The sequence below is a fragment of the Brienomyrus brachyistius genome, chromosome 25, assembly GCF_023856365.1.
Source record: "Brienomyrus brachyistius isolate T26 chromosome 25, BBRACH_0.4, whole genome shotgun sequence".
In the NCBI taxonomy this organism is placed as follows: Eukaryota; Metazoa; Chordata; class Actinopteri; order Osteoglossiformes; family Mormyridae; genus Brienomyrus; species Brienomyrus brachyistius.
In genome coordinates, this window is record NC_064557.1 from 1314072 (window position 1) to 1341475 (window position 27404).

The window sequence follows — 27404 nt, forward strand, 5'->3', positions numbered from 1 at the left end:
GACCGGATTGGGAGACACTGTACCCTAAGGGCGTTGTCACTGGTCTTGTCACCTCAGTACCCCCCTCGTCCACACACATCTTCCAGTTGCCCCAGTCCCCTTGCATGTTTTCACCCTCTGGCATGTTAGAATCACACTGTAACACGACATCCAGTGGCTAGTCAACGCATTCTCTGTGTTTGGGTCTTGTGGTTCTGTCTGAGTGAGATGCTGCATTTCCAGGGCAATGATCTGTTTAACAAGGAATAACTATGAGATTCATGGTACTGCACAAGCCAAATAAACAAAAATGGTAGTTGTATAGACTTTACCTCTGAAATGAGGTGCGTGAGATGTAAAATGAAGTTGAAAATGTCATTTATAAGATACGTGACAATGGTGAGAAGGTGTTCACAAGATTGCCAACTCTCACACATCAGGCGTGACACTCACGCTTTCAGACTCTCACTCTCACGCAAGAAATCTTACGGCAGATGTATATTATTCCGTTATAAACCTAAAATTAGCTACATCAAAAGCACTGGGGCAGTTTGTAAACCCTACAGACTATTTACAAGGTAATAAAACTGTTATATGCACGTAAACGTGAGCGCAGACTTGTCTCAAATTGAAAATCTCACGCCAGCCAGCTGAACAAGGTCGGCATCCCTGGTGTTCATCAGCTTCAAACCACAAGATACAAGAACCTTCTAACCTTCTCTTAACATCACCAGTCGGAATGGTTTATATGGAAAGATTTAAATGCCAGTGAAAAATTACCTTGCTGAGATGCAAAGTACAGTAAATTAGCTCGGGTATGCTGCTGATTCGGCGGACATTGTGAGGCTGTTGTGCTTCCCACACCGGGAATATCCAACCAGGTCCACCTTACTGAAGCTTCCACATCACCAATGCAATCCATTCCTCTGCCATTGTGGCTCCCACAGCGCCTCCACTGCGAGGGGTAACACACATGCACGCACACACAGAGACACACAGAGCGCCGTCGGCGCTCACTCCTCCTGCACACGCACACACTCATTCACTCACTCACAGAGTCTCGCATCCACTCAGCACTGGTGGAAAGCACTCTCAGAACGCGGGAGCAGAGAGGAGGGAGTGCCACAGTGCATCTCCTGCTGGCAATTCACCGATCCTGGGGGAGATGTTCACCATCCCTGAGGAGCACAACTTAACTCTTTTGTCCATCGTTTTGGAATACTTTATTTGTTTTTAATTCTTTATGTACTAAGAACCAAGACAGATTCCAGGCGAATAAGATTTTTTTAACCTTCATAAGATAGTCCTCTTCCCACTGTTTGCTGTTTTTGAAGCTGATCTTCGTCCTGCTCTGGTGGACCTGTCTGCTGTTTGTCATGGTCGAGAAAGTGGGGATAGTCATTCTGCTCTGTCTGGGCTCCGCTTCCAGTGAGCTCCAGGCAGCTGATCAAGACTCACAGTCAGGAACTTTGGATTTTGGGTTTGTTCCCTCCGGAGTTTACGAAACACATGCCTATTATGAACCCGGACCCATAGGGATTCTCTTTCACATGGTCCACGCTTTCTTGTATGTGGTGCAACCCAATCCATTCCCCAGAGGTAAGCTTTGTTGTAGCTGTTGTTCCCAAAACTCTTTGATTGGCGCTGGCTGGAATGTATGGCTCCCCTAACTAGGCTTTCCGAAAAGTATGTCACGGTGTGCAATTAAAAGTGATCGCATGATGGAAGTTTACCGTTACTCTGTCAAAGTTACGGCGTCTATATTGCTATATTGCAAATTCCGATAACAAAACAGAAGCATTGATCGATTATAAAACAATAGTTCTTGAGTGACCTTCTGACTAATGATAACGGATGAGAATAAACAAACACAAAATTATAAACAGTGTTATATAGTGCAAAGTCTCGTGTTCAAAATAGCGCTGAAGTTGTTCTTTAAATATGTTGTCATGTTATGAGTTGCTGTTTTGAGAAGGCACGCAGAGAGCCGTAGGAAAAAGGAGGGCGGCTATCCACTTGAACCAGCTTTAAGCGCGTGCCATTTTCATCACCTGCAACCAATTAAAAAAATCTCGCGATTAGGCGTAGCCTGACAAGTCACCTGTCTGATTCGCTAATCGTATAATCTGGGCTGCCATATGTCGTTTGCTTTTGTCGCCAGCTTTGTGCTGCTCGTTTAAGCTGAGGTCACCGCCGGCCTGACCGTAAACCGGCAGCATGATTGGTGGTTATGTGCCGGTCGCCGATATCCTGTTCATCATCTCCAAATCTATTTCAAAAAACAATTTCAGTTATCGATATTTGACTAACGTGATTGACCTTTTTATTAATTTGTTAGCATTCAGGTCCATTGTAGAAATCAAGTTACATATTAAATTTAAGGTGTTCCATTCATGTTTGGGTCCCTTAGTGTGTGACCCCGTAAATGTCCGTCTCCTGTATCAAACCAGTTAACAAATGCATCACTTCCTGTCATGTGCCATCGAGGCCAACAGGTCATCATTGTAAGTCTTGTTTTCATTTTATCTTTATTTATTGTTTAAGACAAGACAACAGTTGTGCCCAAGTGGAATAAAGCCTATGATAGGTTACTGTACTGAGTCAGACACTCTACCCACTGTACCACCTACTGTCCTATTGTGTTACCCTTTGTCCTTCCTGCTCTGTACGACACAGAAGTAGCAGTCAGCCTGTGACGTAACTCCTAAATAGTCTTTCAGTCGTCTACCAATAAAATGGAATAATAAGTCACATCAAAGCGAACTCCAATAATCCCTTTGTGTGCTGCTGTTATTGCCACGAAGGCCCTGAAGTGTCCAAAACCATTCTAGCACTTTAAGGCACACATTAGTGTCATCGGTTAATTTTTGATGTGCCACCTGACCTGTATTCACAGGGGCATTAAAATATGGCTTAGTCCGAGCTGTTTAATCTGTGGGAAGAAAACAGACTGTCCTTATCGAGTCACTGGTGCTATTCAGAGAAGCAAGGGATGATCCTCTAGGTGTAAATGAAGGGTGGAGAGGCATGCAACGTAATACGCCGCGTGCTTTATGAAGTCCACCTTCACAGCACAATTCCACCTATACACACATATATATTATTATTTTACTTTTCTTAATTTAGCTTTTTTAATTTAGAACTTGCTACAGAATTTCCTTGTATATATATATATATATAGTTTTTTTTTTTTATTCAGAACTTCCTACAGAATTTCCTCCCTTGCTACGCCTTAAAGGTATTGTGTTATATGGGGCCCCTTGGATTGTACTGAACTCAGCAGTCATAGGAATTAGAAATTTTAGCCAAGAGACTTACTGTCAGGAAGTGTGCCAAAGCGGTGTGCGTTTTCCTATGTGCTATCGATGTGTTATTTAAATGCTGGTGTGAATTGAATCTGGGTTTTCTGTCAAATGGCAGCTTTTGTCCCAGATGGCAGAAGAACAGATGTTGGCCGGCTGAGGAAACTGAAAATTAACGTCATGGATTTACGTTTAATTAGGATGTGCGGAAAATTCTTCGTAAATGAAAGAAACGCTTTTATTCTGAGAACAATATTTAGGACAGCTGTTAGATCTGGACTCGTATCTTCTGCCTAAGATATATTCTTGAATAGGCTATTTTAGATGAATTTTAGTAGAATATTCTGCTCCATTAGTGGGTAAACTGGAAAACTGTGGGGTCTAAAGTCTTTTTAAGTAAGAGCCTCTGCAAAGCAATAAGTAAATTAATAACTACAAGTATCAGCAGATGGTTTCGACCAAAGTGACTAAGACAGATTACAGCTCTAGGCTTTGCCCGCTTGTGCCTCTGGACGTTTGCTTAAGCTTTTTAGATCGAGTGTTTCCTTCACAACCAAATATCCGTTCGACAGTCTAAATGTGAAGAGCAACACATAAACTACCATATAAGTTATAACATGCGACATCAATAGCTTCACTGAATGCGCTCTTAATGTCTTTGAACAGCTCGCCTGAGTCCCGCAAAGACCTTAACATAAATAATAAAGTAAAACACACAATTCATGCAGAACATGTCCTGTTTTTTGCATGTGCTCCTGTTAAATCCGACACAGAATACAGGACAAGGGTGACTCTGTTTTAATTTCAATAATTATTTCAGCAGTCAGTGAAAGGAATTAATCAGTGAGCACAAAACAAAGCATTTCGGCTTTTTCTTTTGCTGTTTTCTGCAGTATTTTTTTTTTTCCATACTCATGACATTTTCATTTTTAATACCCACTGCTTGCATGCAGTGTTTTACCTCAGGCATTCGTTTAATGAAGATACATGCACAGGATTCCATGAAAAACGTTGCGAGCGGTACACTAATGTGTCAGGAATTAATCTTGCATGCAGCCTGCGTCATACACCGCGACTATGTTACATTACTAGATTTATATAATTTATATGGCGCAGACAGACTGTTGTGCCTTGATATGTGAAATCCCATTAAATAAGCCATTGTGTGGTGCAGTTGGTGTTGAGGCTGCAGGATGAAAACAAATCCACGCGTAGCAATGGATACCTCTTGGCTTATGACTGTTCGAGCTGAGCGCACAGTGCAGTGAAGCTGGGCTCCCTTTAGTATGATATCAGTACTGAGAATTACTTCATTACAAGCGACTGAGTATGCGCCACTTGTTCTACACGTTACTCGGAGCAGCCAGTAGTGTAATTAGCCAGGTTAAAAGCCATTCACTGATTTCATTATGAAAGTAGGTGCCCTGGTTTTGGAGATTTTGGACTGCCGTTACATTTCATTGTGGAACGGCGTGTGGTGCATCGTTAATTAATATTTGCTATGGCAACAGAAGTCAGCAACTCAATTTCAGTGCATTTGCTTTTATATGTGACTGTGTGCGGCTACCTGCCGGTGTCTTCGCAGAAACTGCTGTCCCGCCATGTGACATGAGCCCTGGTCCCTAATGCCTCAGCTCAGCCCCGGCCTCTTTGGTAATCTGACACGGAAGAGGACAGATTAGCCCCCCTGCATAAATGAATGTCATTATTTGTGCGGAGGAAAAGTCATTTAGCACATAGCTGGGCCTGTGAAATTAGTCTCTCTGCCCGACTCTGCTTAAATTACAGTAATAGTTTAAGTAGAAATATGTTTTAAATCATGTAGTTCTTTTAATTAAAACTGATTTGCTCGCCACTACCTTGCAGGGTGAATTGAATTAGTGGCTTCCTAATCTCTGAGATTCTTTCTGCAGTATTTTGAGTTAAGAAGATACACAGATATGTGGCCAAAATTGTGGAAACACATCCTACTTTTAGAGACTGCAGAAATTTATTCGACTGTTGCTCCAGTTGCATATTTTATCGTAAGGTAATGCTCTTGCGACCTCCCGGCACACGCTGCCACTTTACCCCGACTTGTGGAACTGTCATAAACGTGGAAATTAGTTGCGTTGTAAACCTACGGTCAATTACTTTTCCTCAAGGACGGTGTGCATTTCAATAAATTGAAATTGAATTGTGAGAATTGAAATTGAATTGGGAGAAATGAATTTGGATAAATGCAGTTTCAAGTTAACTGGAATTCAAATTCAAACTAATAAATTCAGATTCAGTTTTTTAATGCAACGCCTGCAGATTCAAATATACAAAATTCATGTTCAGTTTCTAGTGGCAGTGCATGTTTGTGCTCTGCGATGGACTTAAATTCTATCAAAGGTGTCCTATGACTTATTTCTTAGGCTTCCAGGGATAGATTCCGGATTTGTCGGTGCACTATTACATCACTGAAGTATAAGACACTGAATTTTCTGTGTTTGATGAATGGTATGTAAATGAGTGCTGAGATTAAGGTCATTCGAGCAGGAACGGGTACTCTCAGATAACAAGCAGTAAAAGTGCAATAATTCATTTGTGTAATTAATGCTCATATACCTCATGATTGGAAAAGGTAACTCATGCAATAATAGATGCCTATGTAAAGTTTTAAATTGTTGTGGGGTTCGGGTTAGGGTTAGGGTTCCTTGGGAGTTAAGGTTGAACTCACCCATAGGATGAAGTTTGTGGGCTTTCAGGAGGTAAATAGGGGAGATCAGACTCACTTATCCACATGCATCGTATTATTTAATAACTTGTAACTTGTGAAACCTTACAGTCGGCTGCCGAGGTGCCCGGGTTCAATGCAACAACTCGGACTCATTGCAACAGCCATCAGCTCAGTCGTCAGCTGTGAGCTTCTCTCCACGTTAATTCAGCCACAATATAAAGCAAATGGAAAATAACAAACATTGTCATTTGTGTGCTCACACCGAGTTAGGCGTGTGAAATCATTTAAATGCCCAACGCAGAGTGTTCACATCCATTGGTTACTGTGTGTACATACTTGTCAGGTCAGGTCCTTCATTTCTTAAAGACGACTTCCACGACAGCATTTAAGATTAGCTCACTACCAGGGGGTGTGGACGCAGAAGAACCAAATCACTGCCAAACCCTGAGACCACTTTAAGAGGATTATCCCTTCGGCAGATAATTCTCTCTGAGGTAAGATCAGAATCTGCTTTACGTACTGCTTAGAACTTTCTGGAAAACCAAATCAAGCGATAATAACCTGTCTTCTCATTCCGTCCCTCCTGCCCCCCCATTACACACACTATATATGCCACTTTTTTAATTGTATATTTCACTTGTGTTAATTATTGCCTTTCTTATTGTTTCCTTACTGTAAAGTATTTCACGTCACATTGGAGTAAGGAATCGATAAGTTAGGTAAGTATGTCACATGTACTGTATTCTTAGAACTACAGTACAAAGTGTGCGAATTGTATTTTCTTTTCACACTCGGCTTCTCTGCCACAAACAGCTTGATTTTCTGCAGATGTACCATGTGATTCTGGTTTGGGCTTGAAATGAAACCCCTGAACTTTGCTCCTCCACATAATTCAGGTGAACAGGCCATTATTTATGGGAGGGATGCGTTAGCTGACTGCAGGCAGCTGACTGGCACATGTAAATATGGATTATAACTGTAAATAGTTGGCTTCATAGATGGCAGTGTTTCCCACCCTGGTCCTCAGGGACTCACAGACAGTCCACGTTTTTGCTCCCTACTAGGAGCTGGGAGGGAGCAAAAATGTGGACTTTCCTCAGATCCTTGAGGTCCTGATTAGGAAACACTGATACTGAGGCCTCATGGTTGGGTGCGTTTGACAGCTCTAACACGAGCCGTATGTGTGTCCACTGCCCTCACGCCCCGCTATGCCTGGTTATGGCCAAAGCCTCACGGGACTGACAGAGCTGAACGTGATACAGAAATACGATTCTGGTTATTAAAGCCCGACTGTTAAGTCTTACCTGATGGATTATTTTAGCTGCATTATCTCTAAAGGGTTACTTGATGTGCTGCAATTACAATATGATTATTTGGAAACTCAAATCTATTAGTCACCCCCCAGGCCGATTGGTTTGATTGTTTATTGTAGCATGATTTTTATAAAATATTATTTTATAAAAAATATGTAGGACTATATAAGATGTGCCCAACGGGTTGTTTTTGTTTAAATTTGTGATTATCATTGTCACATAGACCTTTAGCCTTATTTATCTGAGATATTAACAGCTGAACGATAGATAATATTTGCTTACAGCGAGATGCTATTAGAGTAGGGATGCTAAGACCTTTCTCCACATTTTATGAAGCAAAAGTCACCAACCTGCTCACCCGAATTGGAGTTTTCATTCACGTGAAACGGTTTCTCTTACTAGATATGGGTTTAGATGTCTGGGAACAGTGAGCCGGATTCAAGGAAAGGTGAGAAAGTTTGAACTGCTGGTAAACGCAACATTTCACACGTCGCTACTACTGGACAATGCTGGATTATATTCATCAGGCTAACGACGCTAACGAAAAATCCTCAGTCCGGCTTGTGTTTTATCCCTGCGTAGCCGTTCTCCTGCCTCATAAATATCCCCGTTTATTTATTCCTCAGAAAACAGTGTGATGCAAAGACATCATCTGAAGTGTCTGAGAGGCATGAGGGCCCCTGCAAAATGAGGGAGGTGCGCAGGCTCGTGGGCCGATAATGCGTCTGTCCTACCGCTGCGTGGTCATGAAGAATCATTCCGTCTGCATGCAGCGATCGGCAAGGGAACGGGAATCTGTTGTTTGAGATGATGCAAAGCTGACTCATGGGGATGACGGTTTTCATTGCCAGAAGAGCGTGCGTCAGGCCTCTGCTCTAAGAATGGGATTTTACATTAATTATTTGTGCCTGATATTTGCTTAAAGCTACTGTCAGTATTAGAGGAGGGATATTAAAGTCTTTATTCATATATTTTGAAGCAACAGCAACCACCCTGCTGAATATAATTGGAGGTTTCTGTTAGGTCAAATAGTTACTCTTACTAGGTTTTGGTTAGATATGTGAGATTAAAAGCTTCAGCTCAGAACAGTGAGGAAGTCTAAACTAGTTTATGCGACGTTTGACAGGAATACCCATCCATCCATCTTCTGTAACCTCACGACAACACAGGGAGAACATGCAAGCTCCTCGCACAAAACACTTCTAGGGGCTTGAACACCAGTCCCAGAGGTGGGAGGCAACAGTGCAAACCACTGCACCACCATAGTTGGAATTTTTGGAAATACACATTTGAGATTTCTGAGGTAGGCCTGCATGGGAAATGCAGTAGGAAGGCCTGCTGTTGCAAGAGATGTTTCCTAGCTTGTTTTTGTGCTGACCTGATCACACTAAAGATTTCAGATCCTAAAGGGATCGTTCTCATCCCCCAGGACCACTGTCTGATATTGGTCACCGTTCTGGTCTTTGCTGTAGTTTTGCTTGTGTTAGTGAACAGGCGCAGATCTTTGGCTATGTTGAACTTCATGAATTTGCAATTCCTGTAATTATGCAGCCCGGGCCTGCTGAATGATTCCTTTCATTAATTAAAAACTACAACTCTATTAACTCCAAAATCATTGCTACAGTATTAAACGTGTAAAATATCATATACTCATAGATCATCATTACCATCACACCACTACTCTGCAGGGCAGAGCTGGGCTATATACTCAAGGCAGCAGACTTCAGCTCATTGTGATGGATCCACAGATCTCCCCAGGCCAGCTGGGTGACATAAACACTCCAGCTTGTAATGTCCCAGGACACAGATCCTTCATGAGACCCCCGGATCACCTCTGATAATTTTGCTCGATCAGAAGGTGCAGCAGCCTCATCTCAAGGTCTTTCTGGATCTTCTGTACTGTATATATCCACAGGATTTGGGCGGTAGATCCACTGAGAGAGCACGAGCCTCGATTGATGACTTAACTCATTTCACAACCACTGACCCCCCCACACCCCCCCATTATCAGCAGTCACCAGCCCACCCACCTGTCAAAGTCCCACTCTTGCCGTCACTCGTGAAGACGATCCAAGGGACTTTTACTCCTTCACTAAGCACGGACTGTCTTCTGAAAGTCACAATCTTATCCCCGGTGTTGGATATTTCAGGTCCAGAAGCTATAAATCTGGACCAAGACTTTGTTACTACCACCCAGATGAGCAATAAGAGTCAGCCATAGAGGACTCAGCTTGTTGCTAGAAACAAAACCCTGGTCTAAGTTTGTAGCTTCTAGACCTGAACTGCCCAACCCTACCTATCTCCCAAAGTCCGTCACCAGGGTTTAATCTGTCTGGGCCCTTTCCTCATTCCTGACACCCAAATGCCACTGCGCCTGACCCTCACCTTTCACCTTGTCCGCAAAATGGCTCCACGTAGTCATTTTGGGCTGAGCCAGGCTGGGTTACATGGGTGGTCTGCGCACTAGGAGCCCGCCAGCAAATGCCACCCCTAGTCCTGCCTCTCAGAATGGCTCCTGTAATCCTATTCTGGGTGTGTGACCTCTCCATACAAACTTGTTCTCCAAGGGAGCTTTACCTGATGACAAAGATCTGTGGACCATTGAAACACACAAATCCCACCATCATGCTAAGGTCGCGATCCTGAGAAAGACAACACTGATAAGTATTTTCTTTAATTCCTAAAGCAGTTGCTCTCTGAACCAGACTCACTAAGGATAAGAGTCTTATGTATTACAACTGGGAAGAACGATGAACAGATTCTTTTTGCTTGGCAAAGCTTTATTTAAACAATTTTGCTTTTTCGCTGCCTAAGACGTTTTTCACATACCACAGGTGCATTGCGTAATCCACATCGTTAGCTTGGATAGCTTAATTATTGCCACAGGAAGGACGAAAGGGTAAATATGGATGAAAAAGCTATGGAAATGTTTCATGGCTGCCGGCAGGTAAAATTGCCGGAGTAAATCAAGTGGATCTAATGAAGAGGACTTTATAATCTTATGGTCTTAACCAGTGGAGTGTGAACAAGCATTTTTATGACGATGTCTATTTTTTTTCTGGTAAGTCCAGGGGTCTGTGTCGTAAAATAATTTCTGGGCCCCAACCATCTGCTTCAGCAGCCAAACACTTGGTGTAGCAGGCCTGTGTTTGGGCCTCTAGAGAATCGCTCTTGGCACGAATCCTTGCAACCTTTTTTTCTATATTCATCACCAATCCCTACTGTACATCCCCGCTAATCCTTAAATACTCAAAGTATTTAACTGGCATGTGGGGCACAAACATGACTTACTTTCATGGGTTTCTCTTCCCAAACTCTCGGTAATATCGGGGAACGGGTCCATGGCTGCGCAGGGGAGATTCTAGCTATTGAAAATATCGGGGACTAAGTCAAGTTTACCTGGGGTTTGGCGTTTTTTGTTTTTGACGGAAGATTGGCATCAGGGCCACAATACTCAGGGCTCTAGCGATCGGACCTAACGACGCCCACGGTACTGGGTCAGTTGTTCCCTATTTGCGTAAATAAGCACTGTAAACACTGTAAACATTTTTTAAAAATCATCACACGAATAATGGTTAAAAACAGTCAAAGAATTGTTAGGAATATCAAACACTGGGCGATTAAATAAGCAACTGGAGTAACCGGAATAAAGTTCTGCAGTCTCTAAATATCGGAAATGTTTCCACAATCTTGGCGACTAGTGTAGATGCATCGAGGGACAGAATCGTCTGGACCTTGGCCAGCACTGTGATACAATGTATATTCCGTAATAGTTCTGCTGGAGCATTTGTCTGGTGCCGACCAATGAAGTGCTGGCTTACCCTGAAACGGAGCTTTTTCAGAAACTTATATTCTGTTATATTTTTTTACATTTTTTCGTGAATGGAAAATAAAGTAGGGATTCTTGGAATAACCTTCTGTTAACCCTTGGACTAACCTTGTGGGGGCAGGAAGGATTTTGTGGAGCTTTCCTCAAACTTCCTGAATTTATCCAAAAGAAGGAGTGTAAATTGAGATTAGTTTAAGAGGCTTCAGCTTTGCTTGACATCTGTGCTCTGTTGAGAAGGCACATTAATGAAGATGCCTAGATGTGCTTCTGCTCACACTATCAGGAATCTGGGTGCCCAAGGGTCTGCTCTGCCTGTTCAGGGGTCCTAGCAAAGCCTTGCTAGAGGGGTCGCCGTTACCTACAAAACTGATGATCATTTCACTTCCTCCGCAGCTAAGGGATTACCATGTTTGGTGAGACGAAAAAGAGGATGTGTCCGGGGATCAGAATATTAATGAGTTCTCACATTCACCGACCAATTAAGGTAGCGCCTCTGTCATGAATATTAATGAGGTTTCCCTAACGACCCTGTAAAAAAATATTTGCGTCCAGGGAAACACTGAGTAGTGTGACATACAGTATAGAGATGTGCATATCATTTAATTTTTACAGTAAACGTGTGCATGAGCCTTGCAAACGCTGTGCGATGATACCGAGTAGCTGTCGCATATTGAAAATTGGTGCCATTTTCTTGCATTTCGTTACTCCACTGTAACTTGCAACATTGGGTCATATGAGTTGCAGTGCTAAATCTGGACGCTTGGACTAGGGCCCAAAAGAAAGATGTGTGCAGGGTAGCCCGGATGTATGGTAACCCTATCCACAGGTGATTTCACTACCCTTAGGGAACCGCCAGTTCTGCGTATAGCTAGAGCCAACCCCGTTGGTGCCATTTTTTTAAACCAGTTCAGTCAAAGACTCCTTGCATATAGTATTGTCACGTGACACAACCACATTTTTGTTACTTTGTTTTGAAAGAGCATTTTTTCAATGGAACATGTTCAGTATAATGAGGGGAATGATTCACGTGATTGACGGATACAGAGGACATATCTTCAATACCTATTATTAGGAAGGCTGTCAGTGCTGGAACGAGGATTAGTGGGGAATACAGAAAATAAGTATGCACGGATTGGCGGGAAATATTGGGGAAAAAAGCAAGAATTTTAGATAGGGTTTTATTTATGGAAGCACTAAGTGGGTTTAATTATAGTTATAAAGAATTTTATTGCTGTCATGGAGATGATTCTCAGATAGGCCTGCTGCCAGCTTCTGCATTCACTTTAAAGGCAAGTGTCTGTGTGCCCGCGTGTGTAATAACATGGATGAATTAAGAGGTAGTGTTACCTAATTGAAGTTTCTGCCTGGCTGACATATTAAGGCATTATTGCATTTCGCTCTGTTTGCAAAGGACGCCTTTGAAGTGACACGGCTGCTGGTGTGATGTAACATTTTCAGGTCAGGAGGTTTTAACTGAGCTGGGATTGTGAGTAGTTTTTTGGATGAAAGGCCAGGTAATAATAAGACACACTTCGCTTTGGATCACTGTGATTTATTAGAGGAGCCGAAATAACTTCTAATGACCTTACATAGTAATAAAGCGTTTTACTTTAGTTGCTATTTGTTTGATGTATTTATTTACGCATTCTGTAATTTATTTTGTGTTAAAGGCTGGCTTTGTATTTCATAGTAATGTATCACGGCTTAGTCACCGGTGTTAATTAATATTTAGTGTATACAGGCATTCGGCAGGTTAAGAATGCTGAACTTACGGACAACTCATACTTACGAACGAACGGCCATCATTTATATTGTATTTTACAAAAAATTCAGGAGAAATACTATGGTACATTATGTGGCTTCAGTGGGTTGTCGACTCGAGGTACAGCACAGAACCGTTTGTAGTTACTTTTAGTATTACTACATTATTATTATCATTATTATTTACTGTATTATAATTTTTCCGATTTTCCTACAAATTCGACTCTCATTCGTAACCCGGGGTACTGCCTGTAGTAATATATTATTTTCTTTTCATAATTTATGAAACACTTCATTAAACACTTTTTTCTGTATACGCCCACACAGACTTTGTGAATCCCTTTGTACGGTTTGCAAGGCCATACTCAAAAATATATATCATAATACTCATAGGTGCTCACGAAGTCCCCCCAGTTCATATTATAATTACGGCCTTGGTCCCCCTCAGTGTCGACTCCATGGCTACGATCTTGCTGCCTGGTTTTCTAATAGAACAGCCTAGATGAGGTGTGGTACCAATGCAGGTACACTCTGACCCCAGCCATTCACCCCCCAGGGGTGGTTCCTGGATCCCCCCCTTCCCTCGTCTGCCAGCTGACCGTCACTGGCTTGTCGCGCTTATTGTAATTAGCATTGACACTCTTGAAATCAGATCTCCGAACCACGGACGTCAGGTTTGGACTTTTCCCACAGCGTTTAAAGGCGAATTTAACATTTCATTGACCTGCGGGTATTTTTTGTTAGTTTTTTCCATTCAGATCTTCTTTATTCTTTTGCTCCAGCCTTTCCCTGCAGTCCAGAAATGTATGGTTAGCCAAACTGGATTGAGATTTCTAAAACGCCCATTGTATTTGAGGGTAAGTATATAGCCTGTAATGGGCTGTCATGCCTTTCTGGGTGTTCCCAGCTGCTAGAGGGCATGAAAGCATTTTGGGCCCTAAAACCAGACCAATCTAATTATGTTTGAAAAGTTTTAGGGTCCCTTTCAATGAGGGGCCCTTGGACTCGTCCTAACTACGCCCCCCCGCCCCCTGCCCCCCTTACGGTACCCGTGCCTGCTTCTCATCACATACTTCCTGCCTCCGAGTTCATTGCAGCCGATTTCTAGATAAGTGGTTGCGGGACATTCATGCTTGACCAGCGGCATGTATCTTTTTCATATAAGAGTTGTGGTTAAAATGTTTCTTATCGGGAGATGAGGTGGATGGCTGCTCATTTTGCAGTCTGGTGGATAAATACAGTATCTGGCATTATGTGCAGGCAGCGGCACGCTCACACGCCTAGAGCTACGACTCATATCACTCCTCTCCGCTTGTTTAAATAGATGGCATGTCAACAGTGGGCTCCAGCCAAATGGTTTCTCGCTGGTTCTTCGATTTCGCCAGCATGACTCTCCCAGCTTCCTGGGCAGATGATGGCTTTCATGCAGGAAGTCAAGCTGAACATCTGAGTGGAACAGTCTTTAATAGATTTTGCTTGGGTTTCTATCTTTCTGGCATTTCCAGAATGTTGCCTTCTCCATTTTGGCATTGCGGCATTCCTTTCATTAAATTCCTCTTTCTTCTTTTGTGAGATGATTGCTTGCTTTTTGTCTGATCTCTGATTGCTAGCGTTCACATATCATCTGTACTTCGGTAGTGAAATTCTGCACGTTCTGTCATAATTTTTTTTTTGTTAGCGCAAAGAAACAAACAACGATCAAAGCAGGGATTATCTCACACAATCATTTAAATAAAAAAATCTGTAATTATTATTTATGCCTGCCTTGTGATATTAGTATTGTGATTGCTTAAGTTGACCATATTAGTTCATTCTGTTATTATTGGTATTACGTTACACCTGGACTAGTGGGCAAAATTGTGGAAACACTTCCAATTTTTAGAGATTAAAGAACCTTATTCAGCATTCTGTGTTCTTATTCTAACAATCTTTGATTGTTCCTAATCATTACCACCAATATTTGTGTAGTAATTTTTAAACTGTAATGCCAAAACTAGGTGTGTATATCCTCATACCACCTTTAAAGTCAACAGCCCCGTAAGTGCATGAGGGCCTGAAGCTTGGCTTGAGATCTGCGCTCGCTGCTGGATGCAGAGCTGACACGCTGTCTTGGATCCCGGAGATGTTTCTTGGTTAAGGTTCCCTACGCTGGGCACTGTGCATGACAAGCCTACTTTTTATGATAATGTTTATTTTTGTCTAGAGGTGTTTTCAAAGAGTCCTTGGAAGCTCCTAATGTTGTTTTTTACTAGCGTCAAAATTAATGCGAAAGAATAAAGCCTATCAGTGCAACACACTTTTTTTTGGTGAGATTCTACTAGAACTTGCCGTAGTGGAGGAGTGTGTTAGTCAGCCCATCAACGTCAGAATAAATATTCATAGCTCTTTCCAGGGGTGGGAAAGCTAATTTATATCCGGTTTATCTGCAGCAGAGTCTGTACTGACATTTGATGAGTGGTTCGTGGAGTATACTGGAGTATACTATACATTACTTCTAAATGCATTCATGAACAACAGGAATAAGGAGTTTCTGACCTGTATCTAGCTCAAGAAACTGACTGGCACTTAGGGGTTAATTAGTTACTAGGAGTCTAAATTAGACATAATGATTTATCGGTAATTGGTACATAGCGATGAATTAGTGTTGCTTTCCCAGCAACCACTGACAGAAGACGGCTATTTATACCATGTCTGTCTCCCTGCTGTCCAGGTTTCTTGCTCCAAAACTGTTCTGCGGTATGGTGATGCAGTGTGATGTTGGTGAGGTGATGTGCTTCAGGGATATAGCATGACAGTGTGGTAGGACGCAGCATTTCTCCAGCCCTAATGCTCATCACCTCTGGTAATCATTATAATCGTCTCTTTGGCAAAGCTGAGCAAAACAAAAATCCGATATCTGTAAAAATATACATATATGCCTGAGAAAACAGGTCACATCTATAGAAATGTTTTTGCTTTGGATTGTTTCTGGAGCCCTGGGATAAATATTCTTTTTTACACTTTTTATGAATGCCACGTCAATAAGAATCAATGAACACATTCATAACACATTATAATGCATTCCTGAAGCATTATGAACATGCCTATAAATATTTATGAAAAGACATAACACATTTTAGCCATATTTATTATGCATTACAAATGCTTCATGAAGCTCTCATTTATTATAGATACATTCATACTATAGTGCAATGTACAGTCCTTGGTTCTTATACTGTCCATTATAATGCATTATGTAGGTATTCATAGTGCATTATATACAGTATGCTGTAATACTTTATTAATTCTTTTAAAGACCATTATAAGGCATTATAGATGACAGTTTTGTTACATCCTTCCCACCATGTCCATCTGACCCTTCCGTCTCCTCCCTGGCATGACCCTATCAAGCCACACCTGTTACTTGCTTGTCTTGCCTCTCATTCTTAAGCCTCTGGTTGACCACTGCCAGCTGCCTCTTGTTAGCTCCCTCGCTAGTCTTGTATATACGTACTTCCCAGTCCTGTGTTCCCCAGTCCAGTCACTGATGTCGTACCTTCTTGTTGCCTGTGTTCTACCTTGTTTCAGTTCCCCCATTTTGATCCCTCACAATCCTATTTACTTCCAATCTTTATTCGTTGAGTTCAATAAAATTGTTTCTTCACCACGCCTGCCCCCAAGTCCTTCGTCCCATCGGTTGTGCCAAGCTTCAACTGAAGTGTTACTAAATATTTTTCAAATTTCCTCTTCAGTCAAGTGATTGAAATAGATCACTTGAATAGATCACTTGAGATCATATGGTTAGATTTTGCACAAGTTGTCCCCACTTGAAAGCTGGTTGCTTTGCTCTGTGTTGAAGCTTGTCCTTCTGTTTGTTGCTGATCTCAGAAATGCTTAGGGCTCTCGTGACACACAGGCATCACCAGAAAGCAGACTGGCAGTCTCATTGCCTGGCTCTATGATCCATCTATGATAGGCAATCTCCATCTAATCGCAGCCACCACACGGAGCACGTAACCAGAGGGTGCTCATGAATATGCAGGAAGGTAATGCAAGTGTCTTCACTTTGCTTGTCTTCTTTCATATCTCTCTGAATAGCAGGGTTATCAGCATTGCTGTGCTCTGCAAGATTTGTGCAGGGGCTACGAAGCAACGTGGCAGCTCAGCAGGTGTTAACGTTGCCTCACGCCTCCAGGGTTGAATCCTGGTGTGTGTGTGTGTGTGTGTGTGAGTGTGCATTTGTGCATGTGAATCACATATACATTACATTGTGGCAACCTGTGATAAAGACCAGTTATTTTGACTTTGTGGAGACCATTTTTTTGGTCCAATCAAGGGGAAATTCAATTTTATAGAACTCTACATTTACTGTAAATGTAATCTAAAACATAGAAATATCTGTTTTACATTGATTACAAGGTTATGATATAATGACAAACCTGTGTGCGTGTGTAGCTTCTCACATGTGTTGTACTGTTTCTTGTCGATTACTCCAGTTTCCTCCTGCTGTCCTAAAATATGTAATTAGTAACTATTGCCTCAAAATTTCCTGTAACTTGTAATATTGTGTGTGAATGGTGCATGCCCTGCAATATACTGGCATCCCATCCAGGGTGTACCATGCTGCCTGGGATAAGCTCCTAGCTCCCATTGACAGATGACTATTATTGGATGGATCTTACGCAGTGCTTGGCGGACAATGTCGAGACTTACCACGGTGTTCCTCTCCTTCCCGTGTAATCTGACTGATGCAAACAACCGCAGTCGTGTAGAACCAATCTCACCAAAATGAAAACAAAGGCACATGCACCAGTTATCTCCCCTAGCAATTAAAAAACACAATTTAAATCCCTCCACAGTCTATTATCTTTTGGGCTCAGGAGTCGCCAGAACAATTATGATTAATTAACATTTAACATGTTTTTGTTGGTTAATGTCAATGAAGTCTGTAACATTATTATTTTTTGTACACAAATGAATCAATCCGGGCACCTGTGCAATAATACCTATTTTTATCAATATCTGTCTATTTACAGCATCTCCCTACTGCAATATTTACCCACCCACCTGTTAATTACCATCCTTATAAATATTTATTCTTATATACAAATTATTACATGTGTTACTGTGTAATGTCTATTGTGTTCTCCTTTTGTGTGACTGTGTACTGTTTAGTCGGTAATCATAAACAATTTCCTCCATCATAATAAAAGTTTTGTCATTCTAATTCTGATATTATTTATAACAATATCTAGCATCATAATCGATTTCCTATTTATAAGAAGGCTAATGTGAAAACCCAAGAAAAAAGGATGTTTTCTACGTTAGACCCTCTGCGTTGCTGCGTACAGTCCAGCCTGGCGAATTCTTTAAAGTGAGATGGCAGGCGGCAGTAGCTGCTGTCCAGTGGTACCAGCATGGTGATTCCGCCCACGGCGAGTTTGGAAAATTCATTCCTCCCATCGTCATTTACGACGGCTGTAAACCCAAGTTTCTGTCTCTGCCTGGATTTAAAAGCATCTGTAAGTGATCGATTTCAGGAGTGATGGAAAAGCTATTAGCTGTAAGCAGTAGAAATAGTACAGTAGTACATACATGTCATTTTAATATGAATGACTGTGGCTCAGAACGGGGGCACCTTATGGGCCCCATGGAGGCATATCATACTGGGCCCCCAGACCAGACCAATCTAACTGTGTTCCACATCGTCTTTACTTCCCCCATTTATAGTGCCCCCCACACTGACACCAGACTAACCCGTCAGTGATATTTACACCTATGCTCACTGCAGGTAAATCTAACCCCCTCTGCTCTCTCTACACCCCCTCCATCCCCCCCACCACAGGTCTCTGCTGTTTCTCTCCCCTTCAGGTGCCTCCTTCAAACCAGATTTACAGTTGCATCATAGATGTTTGAAACCGAGAGGCTTGAGTTGTTTACTGAGGGAGCCCCACCCCCCGCAATGGTGTCTTTATTGATGCAGCGTCTGTCTCAGCATGAAACAGCTGGGGGGGGGGGGGGGGGGGGACAGAGAATGACACACACAGCTATGGGAATAAAACAGGAGACCAGAGCAAAATTATTTGTTTCACTCGTTTCTCAATTTATGTGTGTGTATCTGTGAATAACACATTTTGTTTTGCAAAATACAGCCTGGTTCTTCTCTCTTTCTCCTTAATGAAGTATTTCTTCCTTGCCCGAATGAAGGACTTCTTCCTTGCCTCTAAGAGCCTGATACACACTGTCCTAGCAGTGCACCTCACACCTGCACTTAATGTTTCCCTTTCCTTTTGAAGGTCACTTGAGGTCATCCTCTGATTTATGAGACACTGCCGGATAAGCTGACAGTCATCTCTGGCCTAAGAAAGTCCCTTCTGCCCTCTACCTGGCTGGTTTCTGGTCATTCCCAGTGTCTCCTGCTTCACCTTATTCTTGTGTACTGCTGTCTTAGAAACTTTGATCCTGGACGCAGCCTGTCGCACAGTGTAGCCTCTGACAGCAGAACCAGGATTAAACCAGGATTTATAAATGCAGATTTGTTTTTTAATATAGAGTGGTCTCTTAATTTTTTTCCAGAGCTGAATAATACTGCCCCCCCCCCACACACACACACACACACACACACAGACAAACACACATCCACGATTCATTCACTACTCGATGGCTACTGGGTGGGGGGGGGGGGGGGAAGATTCCTTTTAAAAAGGTCAGAGATGAGTGACACTTATTAATTCCTGGTCATTTATAACATTAAATGCTTTACAAATTCATGCTAACATTACGCACGTCTCCACCGGTATCAAAGACTCTTCTGGAGTAGAGTATCTGCCTTTTTGTAATGCGCCAGAATATTAACATATAGCAGATGAAATTTTACATAGGTAAATGTAAGGTAATCTATGCAGGGAGCAGAAATATGAAGCACAGATATTTTATAGGTTCCACTGAAATAAAGGTAGCTGATTATGAGAAAGATCTCGGTGTGTATGTTGATGCTTCCATGTCCCACTCTCACCAGTGTGGGGAAGCGATAAAAAAGGCCAATAGGATGTTGGGTTACATCTTTAGGTGTGTGGAGTTTAAGTCAAGGGAACTGATGTTACGATTATATAATTCCTTGGTAAGACCCCACCTAGAATATAGTGTTCAGGTTTGATCACCATACCTTAAGAAGGACATTGCTGCCTTGGAAAAGGTGCAACGTAGGGCTACGAGATAGAGGTAGATTTAATCCAGGATCCATGTGAGTTTTTCAAAAACAAACCAAACAACTGAAACTTCCTACTTCCTGCTTGACTATTTTGTCCAATCAAATTCCTCCACATTCCTCCACATTCAAACATGGAATATTAGGCAAACTCAATTCTAAATAATTTTCATATTTAAATAAACAGTTAATCTAAATCAATAAACGTAACCTGACCTTTTGCTGCTCCCATGTTCCTGTCGGTGTGAGTGGTCACCCTCTCCTACATTTGTGTTCCTACTTGTTTCCCTATTTGCTACTTACTTTCTGTTGCTCACGCTGCATCTTTGAGCTACTGTAGAAGCTGCATCTATCAACTGTCAGCAGCTGGAGAACACCGCGTGGCGTCGGATTAAATCACCGCAGGACATGGCGGGGGGGGGGGGGGGCTTTTAGCTTTTCCAACAGCAAGCTTGTGTCAAGTATGATGTGAGCCCATCTTGCAGGATGTCAGCTAGAGATTTAGGTAGACTTAACGGCCAACTTTGCACCAAACACAATCCATCAGTGGGTCGCTTGAAGAATCAGAATCCTTTCACGCATAGATCTCATGTGGAATCCATGGGCCATGTTTGTCCTTGCCCACTTATTTTGCATGGAACACTTATGACATGTGCATTATCCTCATCTGGCTCCTGCCATGGTTACCAGAAGGCTGACACATCCTCCCACACTTAACTGGAACAGAGCTGATATCTCAGCTGTATGAGCAAGGGCCTGCATCACGAAGTAGGATTTTTGGGTTAGCAAGACAACTTGCCGGATTTAAGGTAGTCTGGGCTAAATGTAAGTGAAGGGAGATAAAGTCCATTTAAACTTGGGTACCTTAAATCCGACAAGTTATCCAGCTAAGTAATAAATCTCACTTTGGGATACCGGCTCAAGGTCTGGAATGACTGTTTTAGGGGGGGGGGGGTCTCCGTTCCCGGCTTCTGTTGTACCTTTAATTAAGACTTCCAAGGGTGTAGGTTTTGTTTGAACACTGGTAGGGACCAAATCAGCCTCAAATCCCCCAACCCCCTTAAACACACACACTGCTCCCATAACATTGGTAAGGAAACGTCCCTACTGTCCATACCCAAATCTACGCCCTCGGGGACTCCACACTGGCTAGTTGATTGTATTTGACGGAATGATTCTGAATCCGATATTAATTAGGCTTCCCAGTGGCATCTTCATTGTCGTGAGGACTGAGCCATCCATCAAATGTTTCACGGCATAACTTCCCAGAGCCTCATAATTCGTTCAAAATAAGACGTGTGCTTCAAGCGAATACTCCGGCTTGAATTTGATTAAGAATCGACTTTTTTGTTTTTCTTACTCTCCAAACCACTGAACCTGTTTTTTTTCTCCTTATGTCATTTCAGATCTCATCACCAAACTAGCCAAAGAGAACTACGGAACGCTACAAGCTCAGTATCAGAAGGTAATGTGACAGGTACCGTTAGGAGTTAAAGGAATATAGCTAGGACGCTTCACGCTGAATGGGTGCCATGGTTTTACTTAAGTTCCTCCTCGATTTTAAAGCCCAAACATGAATCACCAAGATAATTAATTCAGAGCTTACGCTTCTATTCTAAATGTCGTTTGTGACCAAAAAGTATTTTTGTTATATGTTTTATAAGTAAAGAAATTAACGATCTGACTGCATTGTACTGTTTAAAAAATGTAGACCGCAATTTGTGAATTATATTCATATCCTTTATTAGACTAGCTTTAATTATGTATTTGAAAGCACATTTGGATTCCCTAAAATGAATAGGCTGCCCACATGTAAACTTGAAGCACTGATAAAGCGGAGCTTTGTTTTGGGGTTGCTTGTTTACATCTTGGGGAATCACAGCTGCCTTGTTTTGTGCCGGTTTGCTTTCGACAATGACTCATTCACCCGTGATCATGCCTTTGTTTCCTGCATGCCGCCGCCGCTTGGCGTGTGCGCTCTCCCTCCGCTCTGGCGCCTCAGCCCGAGAACGTTGTGCTGACGCTCCAGGTAACATCACTCACCCTCCCAAGCACCCGCCCCAGCTTCAGCACATCCAGTAGTCCATCATCTGACCGCCAAGCATGATGTGGGTAGAGTGGTCATGGGAAGGAGATTTGAAGAGCTTCGTCGAGAACTCGCACCCGTTAAAATCACCGTCCTCGGGGGCGCCTACAATTTTGCTCCCCCCCAGCACACCTGTATCATGTAGTCAGTGTCCTTCATTGTTTTGAATTGCGCTTGATTGTTTTGGTTTGTTCTTGATCGTTTGGCTTGTTCTTGAATGTTTGGTTCAGGTATGCTAGGAGCTGGGAGGGAGCAAAAATGTGGACCGTTTGCGCATCCCTGTGGACTGTTTTGAGAAACACTGAATTAACTAATCGAATTGTACTGTATCGCTTAGATGACAACAGGCTCTGGTGTAGCATTAAGTAGGCCTAATCATGAAACTAGCAAGTGACAAAAAATTTGCTGGGACAGCTGACTCCCTCATTTCTCAGAGGTAACCGCAGTGTTTTGTAGTCACTTGGCCTATTGTCATGTTCCAGTGAAAGAGATAAATTGTGAGAAAAATTTTCCCATGACTACCTTCCTGCCCCGCCCAGAAAATGCATCCCATGCAGGAGCCTTGTGGGGGGGGGGGGGGGGGCCTTGCATGCCTTGCGGGAGCCTTGTGGGGGGCCCACTGCTATAGATTCAGGAGACACTTTGGGTTCAGCCTCTCTTTGGGGTCTGTCCTCGCCTTATTCCGCTCCGCCGGTGGATTCTGGGATCGGCACCAACTGCGAGAAGCCTCTATGTTGCTGTTCTCTCTCACCATCTGCTGATGTTCCTGCTTTCAGCGATTTGGATGTTAAATTGCTCACAGTTTGGAAAAAAAAACTCAATGCTTCCTCTTTGGGCTTTTTAGCAATGTTCAGCGAAGGTTAAATATTTTCAGACACACAATTTTATTTGGAATTTTTTTATTAATAATCCATATGTTGTTGTTTTTTTGAAAACTGAATCTACTGCCAGTGTGACAAAGTATGAAAGTATGACAATGCGGGTGAAATTGTCTTATTTGATGTCTTTTTTTTTTCAACCATCTGGTTGGACTTATGTTCATATTCACTGGGTCCATATTCTCTGCTAAACACTCAATATAGTGTCAGAAACCTTATCTATACCATTAGATATGGACATGTTTATGAATACATGCATTTATAATTGAAATGAGCAAAAAAAAATGTATAATCAGTCTAATGACATCAAACTTTTGTAACATAGAGGCCTTTCTGCCAAGTTAATAATAATCAAACATATAATCAAATATTGTCTATTATGTACACGATCACGCGTGTTCAAATTGCACTTGATTAGTGGTAACTTTTTTTCTCCTCTAAACTCCACCACAACTTACAGGCAGCAATTCTAAATATATGGCCTTGTTTTTATCTATTGTCAAGCGCTTGAAATATGTTAGCTCAAGTCTCTCGTAAGTCCTTATGTAACTCTTTCAGCTATACAAAATAGGTTTAACCTGTAAACTGTACCTATTTGTAATATTAGTTTTGCTAAAGCGTTTGTTCATGACACACTTAGGCTCCATGTTCTCATCTCGCTCATGTTCTTGGATCCATGACTGGTACAGCAGACGTTCTCCTGTAGATGTCGGCGCCCTGTGCTTGTCCCTTAAGCCCCACACACCGCATCCCTCGGACCCGGAAGTCTCCAGCGCCTGTTCACCTTGCGCCTCTGTGGTTCCGCAGGCCATCTACTACGAGATGGGCTTCGTGGTGAGCGCAGCGCTGGGCGCGCTCTTCGTGCTGCTCGTGCCCCTGGTCGGCCTCTGCTTCTGCATGTGCCGCTGCTGCGACAACTGCGGCGGCGAGATGCACCAGCGGCAGCGCAAGAACGCCGACTGCAAGCGGGGCTTTTTCACCGGCATGCTCGCCGTCACCTCATTCATTATCACGTAAGTCCGGCCCCCGCCCCCGGCCCCCGCCCCCTTCAGCTGACACTGTGGGGGGTGGGGGGGCCTCCACAACACTGACGGCACTTTCCCAGGTGCCAACAGAACGTGACGCATAAACCACAGCGATGCGCGACCACAGGTCCAATCAACACTGTACCGCGTCACATAGAACACTTTTAACAGGCTCTGAAATAGACCAAAGTGTGGAACCGAAAACTAGGGGTATAAAAAAAAAACCTGACGCTTCTTCACTCCTCACTTTCGCAACCGTTCTCCCCCCCCCAGTTATTTCCCATAGAAGGGAGATTTCCCTGATCTCTGCTTCGGAAGAAAAATAAAATATATTCAACACTAAGTCTATCTCCCCGGATCGAGAATTTTGAACCCTTTCATTTTGTCCTCTCCTTTTCTTTCTTCTTTTGTTTCGTGAAAATCCTCCACTGCCGACATTCCACAGCTGTATTCCAGCTACTGGGAGACGCACTGTCCGTTCCTAGAAACCCCCTAATAGGTTCCCAAAGAAGGGTAGCTGTTGTAATTAAATGGCTGTGCTGTCCGCACTGACTGCTGCGTCTCAGAATAAATGAGCTTTTTGAGCTCGACGTGAAAGTAAAGCTTTCTGTTCACAAAGCAGGGCTTTCGGGGGGGATTTGTGTGTTTTAAGTTGTGTTTACTTTGCGATAGGCTTTTTTTGAACTGTTTCATTTGCATAATTGCGTTTTAGTCAGTGTTCCACACCAGTGCTTTTGAAATTTTGTTTTTTTTTCTACATTTTTTCCATAGTGTGGTGAACAAAAATATGACACATTGTTATGTGTAGTTTAACTCTATTTTAATTCAATATCCAGGCGTCGTTTTCATGTGTTTCATGTATGTTCTTTTTTTTGTTAGCTATTTTGACAGTATGGCTTAGACAGTTTTAAAATGCAAAAGATGGTCTGAAATGTCAGTGTTGTTACTTCTATTTTTCATTTCGTCATTCTAAAATATATATGTGTATATATGTGTATATATATATATATATATATATATATATATATATATATATAAAATACACAAATATATATGTCTGTGCTGTAACTCAGGGGCTATGAGCCCGGTCTGTGCTGTAACTCAGGGGCTATCAGCCCGGTCTGTTCTGTAACTCAGGGGCTATTAGCCCGGTCTGTTCTGTAACTCAGGGGCTATCAGCCCGGTCTGTCCTGTAACTCAGGGGCTATCAGCCCGGTCTGTGCTGTAACTCAGGGGCTATTAGCTCGGTCTGTGCTGTAACTCAGGGGCTATCAGCCCAGTCTGTGCTGTAATTCAGGGGTTATCAGCCTGGTCTGTGCTATAACTCAGGGGCTATCAGCCCGGTCTGTGCTGTAACTCAGGGGCTATCAGCCCGGTCTGTCCTGTAACTCAGGGGCTATCCCTCTCATCCCAGATAATTAATGATAAGCAGGGGGGCAGGATGCTGTTGTTGTTGTATTGTGCTAATTATACAGATATTTTCTTTTCTATGCATTGATTAAAATGAAGAAGAACTCCAATTAGTGGATTCTGACACAAGTTCGCCTGCTTGAAATTTCTTTCTTCTCTCAGAGTAACACATGACCAGAGGGATGTGTTTCATTCTTTGTAGTAGCTCTAATATCTAGCTTGGTGCTTCTCAGACGCGTCGGCAAGATATGAATAACTCATGAAAATACACCCATCTGTTTCATCTATATATTTTTTCATTATTTTTTTGTTTACCAGCCAAATTAGGTGCGAATTAATATGGAATAAGTCGTTGCGTATTCACTGCAGACTCGCGTGTCTTAAAAAGAACGTGAACTCCTGCTTTACTCGTAAACAGGTAAATTGAAATACCAAAGCAAACAGCTTGCTGAGTGGCACGTCTTGCTGTAATTGCTGTCTATAATGTGAAATGCAACATGCTGGAATTTGAAGCGTGGAATGAGAAACATCTTGACTCATACAGTGCTGGGAGTATCGGACCTCTGCTGGTGTTTGCTGGCTTCCCTTCTGGTTCATGCAGTGCCAAAACAACTTTCCCTGCAGTGAAGCTGGTGGACGTTGATCATTGTCTGTACCTGCTTATCTTATTCAGTGTCAGGGCGATCTGAAACCCATTTCAGAAGCTACGGGCGTAAGGCAGGGAGCAACCCAAGATGGGGGCAACAACCATTTGAAGTGTACACACATTCACACTGTTTGGTATATATATATATATAATTCATCTTAGCATGTTTTTGGAAAGTAGGGGGCAAACCTGAGTCCCTGGAGAAAACCCACTGACACAGGGAGAAGATGCAAACTCCAAGCGCATGGAGTCAGGGCTGGTCCCAGAGGTGTGAGGCGACACTGCTAACCGAAACGCATTTTATTTCGTCCCTCGTCATTGTTGTTGCCAAGAGACAATTGAAACAGCTTCGGTTTCGTGATAGCTCAGGTTGATGTAATGACACCCCCAACCAAGACTGCATTTAAGCTCATCTGTAAATTCAGGGAGGATGATGAACTTCACTTTGTTAGCCTTACGGTACCATCGCTGACATTATGTTTGGATGAGCAATGCTCCTGTGAGCTAAGGAAGCTTTCTCTAGCATTTATCTTGCTCTGCGGACTGAGGCCGTGGATTCATACAGTTATAATGTCACTCTTCTAACAGGCAAAACAGCTTAGATTGCTTATACGTGTAGATGATATTCGCACTCCTGGGAAACAGAGCTGTCAGCTTTCCGCCGTAGACATAAACCGTTTAAAAGGATTTCAGACTGTTATGCATGGTCTTCAGTATTAAAGGAACAGCAGTTTTTGCCATGGATTGTCTTTCGGCATACAGAGCGTGTTTTCTCATATGGGTAAGATTTTGCTTGGGCACGTACCAATGTTATCACAGCATAATCAAAGTGCAGTCTTTGAAAGAATGTTTCTTTTCAGAGTCAAGATGTTGGGAACTTCTGCATAGAAAAAGTATAAGACTGCTGTAGCAGCAGGACCTACAGGTAGGCAGAACATACAGACATCAGCTTGAAGAGTCACACAGAAATACGCACCGATGTGTTTAGAGCAAAGGTCAGGTACGAGTCACAAATTATTATTGTGGGAAGATCTAATACATCTTCATGTGTCTACAGGAAAAACAATCACATTTCATTCTTTTATGCATTTATTCATTAAACTATTTAGGAACCTTCCAATATAGCTGCACAGCACGGTTAATTTAGCATGTTTTTAAAAATGTTATACTGTATTTTTAGTCGACCGGAAATTACTGATGCAATTCTTTAAGTATTATATTACTCCTCGCTTGGCTTTATTGTACAGTTTGTCCATTAATGGCTCTGTATGTTATATCGGCACAC

At 42.5% G+C, this 27404-nt stretch overlaps 1 protein-coding gene across 9 annotated transcripts in view; it reads left to right on the plus strand.

The window, feature by feature from the left end:
- Positions 1-1044: 1044 nt before the first annotated feature.
- Positions 1045-27404, plus strand: part of LOC125720726 (prominin-1-A-like) — a 52207-nt gene continuing 25847 nt past the window's right edge. For all 9 annotated transcript variants that reach the window (XM_048996520.1, XM_048996515.1, XM_048996517.1 and 6 more), the window contains exons 1-3: positions 1045-1578; positions 21481-21539; positions 23846-24051. In XM_048996520.1, coding sequence (XP_048852477.1) covers positions 1356-1578; positions 21481-21539; positions 23846-24051 — 488 coding nt within the window. In that variant the 5' untranslated portion in view covers positions 1045-1355. The remainder of the gene's footprint in view (positions 1579-21480; positions 21540-23845; positions 24052-27404) is intronic.